Below are 7,758 nucleotides of genomic sequence, written 5' to 3'. Positions count from 1 at the left end.
ACAGAGCTTTCAAAAGTATAAGGAAGAAGAGGGTAGCTGAAGCAAAGATTTGTCCCATAAAAGCAGAGACAGGTAAAATTATTATGGGGAATGAGGAACCAGCAGAGAATGAACATAGTGTGTCTTGCTACATTTGTACAGGGCTTTGATAAGACCACATCTAGAGCTTGTGTGCAGGTTTTCTCTCCATATTTAAGGAAGGACATATTTACATTTGAGTCAGTACAAAGCATAGACTACGAGAAGGCATTTGATACAGAGTCCAACGTCAGAAATTAATGGAGTGGAGTCCAACGTCAGAAATTAATGGAGTGCTCAAACAGGAAATTGGTAGAAATGACAAAAGAATAATTCGGAATCTTTATGGGAATCTATCAAGTGATGAGACTGGATAGTGGCTGGTCAGAAAGCTTTCCAATCAAAAGTGCACCAGGGACATGTCCTCATCTGCTTTCCTCTTTTGAGGTGGAGACTGGTGACGATTTAATCGGTGGATCACCAAACCTCAGGCAAGAGGTAAGGTTGAGAAAGCGGAGCCTTCATGAATTGCCTCAGCGAGTACGGAAATTGAACCCGTGCTGTTGGCCTCTCTGCATCACGAACCCACGGTCCAGGCAACTAAGCTAAACCGCTCCTTTTTAAACATCTACTGTTGTACAGACTGGAGACTTCCCCAATACCCAACACAGGATGGACATATAATCAAGGTTACAAAAAGCCACCACACTGCCACAATGAAGCAGGTCCTACAGTTTAATTCAAATCAGGAATGCAAAGCCACATAACGTCCTGTCCAATTGCAAGGTCTTTCTTTCTATGCCTGTGCCCGGCATGCTTTCTCCAGAACTAGGGTGCACTTCTAAAAATGATAGAAGAATGGAATTACGAAAAATGACTTGCAGAAAATTGCCACACAAAGGAAGTAAAACTGCCACAGAAAAGTAGCATAGTGAAGAAAAGCATTTTATTGTAGATGGCATCAATCAAACCAAATATCTGCTAATATAAGATCGTGTTTTCTCACTGCAGTTCAACATCATTTTGGATCAGTCAGGAAATTGGAGTTTTAATTTTAAGGTAGTTCCAGCTTTCATACAATAATTACAATTTAAAAAAAAAGTATAATTGTAAAGGACAACCCTTTAGCTATTTTGAAATGTTGTGGAACATTAGGTTAGTATAATTCAAGATGGTCACTATGCAACTATAACAAAAGATGTAGTATATTATACAGTGAAGGAGGTATTCATAAACACTAACATCACAAATTTTGTCATGCACATTTGTTCATTATTTCTGAAATACAAATCAATTTCTCCACCATGAGAAAATCAAGTTGACAGCAATACTCTTGACACAGTGCCATACTGTCCTGAAACTTCTCACTGGTAGTCCCCAACAGCAGACCATCATTTACAAGTTTGAATGGTGAATTTTTCTTTAAATTCATGTGGACGAATCCACATTCACTACGGAGACAAACAAATCATCTCTCCTGTACATTGTAAATGAAATATTCTAGTTAATGCAATTTTTAAAAAACTATTTAATTTAATTTTCAGAGATGAGTTTTCTGCAAGGTTGAAACCAGTGATATTGGCAAGATTTGTAATCATTTAAAATTATTTTTCCTAACACATGATAGAACAGTCCTTTTCACAGTTATGTGGAACCCTCAAGGAATGCTGTGCAACATCTTAAACACTGTTGGTATACGTCTTCAAAATCCGCATCATTTCCCTGGGAATAAGAAAACAAATTAAGATTTTTTAAAAAACCGCCAACAGACTCATTCATTATTAGCACAGAAAGTGGGAATAGAAAATACTTCCACCCTTCTGCATTTTTGAACATTTTAAACTCGGTGACATTTATAAATTCTGTATATAAATAAATTAGATGTTTTCACTACTTACATAATAGGGGTCTTGTATGATAAGGTGATTTTCTGGGTCAAATGATCCAAGAAGCTTTATTTCGGACTTGTAGTTCTTCACCTTGTCAGCCATCCTTTTTAAATCTCTGAAAGTTTATCAAATAAAAACTTGGTTTCTTCTGCAGGTTTAAAATGGTTCATTTCAACAGTTTTAAGTTCTCCCCCACCCCCATTCTTTAATATCAGAAAAGAAAAAATGCAGCACAACTTCGCAAACACTAAAATTGACTTTTGATAAAATGGTTACCTGAAGAGTTAAATCTTAAATTAATCATACAATTTGCCACTGAATAACAAATCTATTACTTTCTTTTTTTCCTGGGATGGCAGGACTGACATACGGAGGAGAGATTGAGTTAGGATTATATTCGCTGGAATTTAAAAGAATTGGGAGGGGGGGGGAAGAAAGATGTCTATAGGAACCGATAAAATTCTAACAGGACTAGATGGCATAGATATTCCCGATTAGGGTAAGGGAAATGGGCATCCAGAACCAGGGATCACAGTCTAAGGATGCAGGGTAAACCATTCGGACTGAGAAGAACATTTCCTTGCCCGGAAAGTGGTGAGCCTGTGGAATTCATTGTCACAGAAAGCAGTTGAGGCCAAAACATTGTATTAGAAAGGGATCAAAATGTTATGGAGGGGTGGGGGGGGGGGGGGGGGGGGCAGGGAAAGTGGGAAAAGGTTAGAGTTGGATGATCAGCCATGATCATAATGAATGGTGGAGCAGGCTCAAAGTGACAAATGCCCTTTTTACTGTATTTAAATTGAATTGCATAGTTATTTCAAGGTTAAAATGCAAGATAATGAAGGCTTCATGCAACCATAAGTGAAATACAGCTACTGTCACATTCTGGAATTCGGCCAGTGGTCAGGGACAGGAGTGTGAGACTATTATAGAATCAGATTTTACAGTGCAGAAGGTGGCCATTTGGTCTATCGAGCCTGCACCGGCTCTTGGAAAGAGCGTTCTTCAGCCCACGCCTCCACCCTATCTCTGTAAGCCCACCTAATCTTTTTGGACACCAAGGGCAATTTATCATGGCCAATCCATCTAACCTGCACATCTTTGGACTGTGGGAGGAAACCAGAGCACCCGGAGGAAACCCACTCAGACATGGGGAGAACGTGCAGACTCTGCACAGACAGTGACCCAAGCCGGGAATCAAAGCTGGGACCCTGGAGCTGTGGAGCAACTGTGCTAACCACTGTGCTATGATTGAATTAGGTCAAGGGATCCAAGAGGTAGGGTTGCAGAAGCTTCAGCCCTTGTCCATCAGATTCAAAATTCTTGCTCCCAATGTGGATGAGAGTGGGCACTGTGGGGGGCCACAGCATCATGGGGATCTATTCAAGTTAGGGGGGGGGGGGGGGGTAGAGAAAGAGGGAGAGAAAGAGAAAAGGAAAGACAAATCCCCAAAAGGCAAAATTAACAGATCAAAAGGCTCAAGTTTTCATAACAGGTCCATAGCAGGAGGGTTGAGAATATCCTGGGGGCTCATTAATTGGGGGAGGGCGATTTCCCATGTGGGCTTGGTCTGGTGATTAAAATAGTTACGCTGTTAGCATCCAATTGACAAGGTCCTTTTCAAATCCCCCAATAAACAAAATTAACAGATCGACAGGCTCAAGTTCTTATAACAGGCCCACAGCAGGAGGGTCGAGAATATCTTGGGGCTGATTCGATTTTCCGTGTGGGGCCTGGTCTGGGTGTTTAAACGCTGAAGTTAGAAGTGGTTTTATTTCTTCTAACTCGTTCAGAGTAACTATAGGTGTAGAGCTGGCAGAACCATCCGAAGTTGGTGATTTAAATCACTTTGTTGGATGGTTGCCAGCGCAGTACAATTGTCAAAGGGGAAGTTCGCACTTCTGGACAATTGCCGGGTAAAGCCTTACCTGGGAACTTCCGAGGGCGATTCCCCAGCTCATCTCTGGGGTACCTCCGAAATGCGCTGCTGGGGAGCCCGGAGGTAAAGGACCAATTGTGTTTTTAAACATATTCTGTTTGAGTGCAAATATCAAAGAAGTTTACAAGTGGAGAATAAAGTCAGAAAATGCTGGAAACATGCAGCTTTTTATTTCAGATTTTCGGTACCTACAGTATTTTATTTCTGTATTAAAGTAGGAAATTAGAGACAATTTTATAATTTGGTAATACTCATCACCGCAACTTTGCTCCTGTTGAGATGCGGAATTGTTTTCTAAAATTGTTTTCTTGGGTCATTCTCCATTCCTAAATGCGCTCAAGGTGGTGGTGAGCCGTCTTCTTGAACTGTTTACAGTCAATGTGGTGTGTGTACACCCACAGCACAAGTGCTGTTAGAAAGGAAGTTCAAGGATTGTGACCCAGCCACAGTGAAGGAACTAAAGGTGTCTGACTTAGAGGGGAACTTGCAGGTGGTGGCATTACCATGCATCTGCTGCCCTTGCCCATCTAGGTAGTAGAGGTCGCAGATTTGGAAGGCTCTGTCGAAGAAGCCTTGGTGAGTTGTTGCAGCGATCTTATCTGAGACACACTGCTGCTACTGTGTTGGGGGTGGAGGGAGTATGGTGTGCCAATCAAGGGGGTGGAGGGAGTAAATGTTTGTGGGTGCTGTGCCAATCAAGTGGGCTGCTTTGCCTGGACGATGTCAAGCTTCGAGTGTTGTTGGAGCTGCACTCGTCCAGCAAAGTGGAGTGTATTCCATTACACTCCTGACTTGCGCCTTGTAGATCAGGCCTTTTCAAAGTACGGGTCGCGACCTGCGGGTGGGTCGCGGGTGTATGTCAGAAGGATCACGGAGTTAAGGGTCGTGCTCTGCACTTTAGTTAAACAGGGAAGTGTGGGGGGATTCGGGTATATGGACACACAGACCTATCCCTCGAACAATCCAGTGAAAGTGAGGGAGTGTGAGAGAGAGGCAGAACTGTGACAGAAGAGATGGGGAAAATATCGAAGCAAAGGATAGTCAAGGAGTTCACTTATTCAACCACGTGCAAGTGAATGTCTTGTGCTTGCTGTGCGCCGCCTCACTTGCTGCCCTTAGCCCAACTCCTGACTTGGCCCCACTCCTGACTTGTTGCAACTGCGAGTGAGTTGCTGTCACCAGAATCCATTCACCTGGTGTTTTATTTTGACCCACACTAAAGTACTAGCCCCTCAGCACTTTGAACCATACCAGAAGTGGAGCCTAGAAATACTCAGTGACATAGCGCCCCAAATCGGTGACCTCCGCTTCGCAGAATGATAATGGCAGCAGGTGCATGGTAACTTGAAGATTGCTATCCAAATTTCATGTTTATGTCTAAACTTTGGAATGGTGGCAGGAAGGATAATATTTTGAGCACTGAAGTAGGAAGTATTTTTTAAAAAGTATCCAATTTGTAAATATTTCATAACCTGTAATGGGTTTTCTGATATCTGAGTGCAGTCTTTCAACCTTCACAAAAAAAAGTTCCTTTGGTTTCTCACAATTGCTAGGCATGTGGAAATGCATTTTGCTTGATTATCGTTGGAAGTCAAGAGGAAATTTTACAGAACTTTCTCTACAGAGTTTAACTTTGAGTCCACCGTGGAGTAGTGTATCTGAACCTTCCTTCATAGCATTTTTTTGTACTGATAACACAAGGCTAATATACCAAGAGCTACTGCAAAGTGATTATGAACAGGAAAAACAGACGATTAGGTTTCGGTCCCTTACCTGGGGCAAGAAAACTTTAGTATCCCAAACACTGCCTTGACTCAGGATAGACTGGGCAAACGAACATGGCATGGGCCCCGAAGGTCAGCCAGCTGGCAAAAGTGGGCCCCGAAAAAAGTATGAAAACGCTTGTTGTAGATGGTGGACAGACTTTTTTTTGGGGGGGGGGGGGGAAAAAGAGAGTCAGAAAGAGAGAGTGAAACTCCACAGAATTCCTAGCCACTTGATCTGCTCTTGCGCAGCCAGAATATGTATATATGGCTCGTCCAGCTCAGTTTCTGGTCAATGGCAATCCCCAATATAGTGATAGTGGGCAATTCAGTGAGGGCAATGCATGGCACAGTACTTAGCACTGCTGCCTCAGTGCCAGGAACCTGGGTTCAACTCTGGCCTTGGGTGACTGTGTGGAATTTGCACGTTCTCCCAGTGTCTGCATCAGTTTCCTCTGGGTGCTCTGGTCTTCTCCCACAGTCCAAAGATGTGCAGATTAGGTGGATTGTCTATGCTAAATTGCCCATTAGTTGTACAAAAATATGCAGATTAAGTGCGGTTACATGCATAGGGTGGGGAAGTGGGCCTGGGTGGGACGCTCTTTCAGATTCAATGGGCCCAATGGCCTCCTTTTGCATTGTAGTGATTCGATGGGATTGAATGTCACTGACACTTCGCAGCCCAAGCCTGAATGGTGACCATGTATTTTTCCCACATTGTATTCCATCTGTCAAATTTTTGCCCACTCACTCAATTTGAGCAGTATTCCCACATTTCCAGATAGATGCCAGCAATGTTGCTTAACGAAGCAGCACGGTAGCATAGTGGTTAGAACAATTGCTTCACAGCTCCAGGGTCCCAGGTTCGATTCTTGGTTTGGGAGTCTGCACGTTCTCCCTGTGTGCACGTGGGTTTCCTCTGGGTGCTCCGGTTTCCTCCCACAGTCCAAAGATGTGCAGGTTAGGTGGATTGGCCATGCTAAATTGCCCTTAGTGTTGGGTGGGGTTACGGGGATAGGGTGGAGGTGTGGGCTTGGGTAGGGTGCTCTTTCAAAGAGCCGGTGCAGACTCGATGGGCTGAATGGCCTCCTTCTGCACTGTAAATTCTATGAAATGAAAAAAGCAGCTTGGCTAATGGTGCAGCTAGTTCTGGACCACAAGTCTTTCGTACCATTGCTGGAATTTAGCCAGGTCCCAGGGCGTCTAGCTTTTGCAGTATCCAATATCTTCAGCGGTTTGTTGATATCATGTGGAGTGAGCCAAGTTCGTTAAAGACTGGCATCTGTGATGCTGGTGACCTCAAAAAGAGGCTGAAAATGGTTCAGCCACTCAGCACCTCTGGCTGAAGAGGCTGCAAATGCTTCACACTGGTTTTTGTACTGATGCACTGGGCTTCTCCATCATTGAGAATGGGGATATTTGTGAAGTCTTCCTCTCCAGTATGATGATAATAATAATAGCTTGTCACAAGTATGCTTCAATGAAGCTACTGCAAAAAGCCCCAAGTCGCCACATTCTGTGGGCACCTGTTCGGGGAGGCTGGTACGGGAAATTGTTTAACTGTCCATCACCATTCATAACTGGATGTGGCAGGACTGCAGAGCTTAGACCTGATCCAATGGTTGTGAGATTTAGCATGGCAGTGTGCCACATAGCATGATGGTGGGCACCCGCAATGTGAAGACAGAACTTGTCTCCACAAGGACTGTGGCGGTCAGTCCTACCGACAGTGTCATGGACAGATGCGTCTGCAACAGATAGATTAGTGAGGACAAGGTCAGGAAGGTTTGTTAGTCTGCAAAGCTAAGACTATGTCAGGCTGTTGGTTGGGTAATCTATGGGATAGCGCTCCCAATTTTGGTACAAGTCCCCAGATGTTAGTAAGGGAGAGTCAACAGAGCTGGGTTTGCTGTTGCCATTTCTGGTGCCTAGATTGATAGGGAGTGATCTGTCCGGTTACATTTCTGTGTCCGGTTACATTCTTTTTCATAAGTTTTATAGCAGCTTGATAGCCAAGCTATTTCACAGGGCAGTTAAGAGTCAACCACATTGCTGTGGGGTTGGAGTCACACGTAGATCAGAGGGCAGCAGTTTTCCTTCTCTAGAAAAAAAGGAAATTTGTCAGCCAGGTGGATTTTCACAGCAATCA

General features: G+C 43.7%; 1 protein-coding gene across 5 annotated transcripts in view; it reads right to left on the bottom strand.

Moving 5' to 3' along the window:
- Nucleotides 1-942: 942 nt before the first annotated feature.
- The window catches only part of acp1 (acid phosphatase 1), a 47,395-nt gene continuing 40,579 nt past the window's right edge, over nt 943-7,758 (bottom strand). For all 5 annotated transcript variants that reach the window (XM_072498658.1, XM_072498659.1, XM_072498657.1 and 2 more), the window contains 2 exons: nt 1,917-2,022; nt 943-1,740 (listed from right to left, as the gene is read on the bottom strand). In XM_072498658.1, coding sequence (XP_072354759.1) covers nt 1,663-1,740; nt 1,917-2,022 — 184 coding nt within the window. In that variant the 3' untranslated portion in view covers nt 943-1,662. The remainder of the gene's footprint in view (nt 1,741-1,916; nt 2,023-7,758) is intronic.

The sequence above is a fragment of the Scyliorhinus torazame genome, chromosome 4 (assembly GCF_047496885.1).
Source record: "Scyliorhinus torazame isolate Kashiwa2021f chromosome 4, sScyTor2.1, whole genome shotgun sequence".
Taxonomy (NCBI): domain Eukaryota; kingdom Metazoa; phylum Chordata; class Chondrichthyes; order Carcharhiniformes; family Scyliorhinidae; genus Scyliorhinus; species Scyliorhinus torazame.
This window is presented reverse-complemented; position numbering and strand designations above follow the sequence as displayed.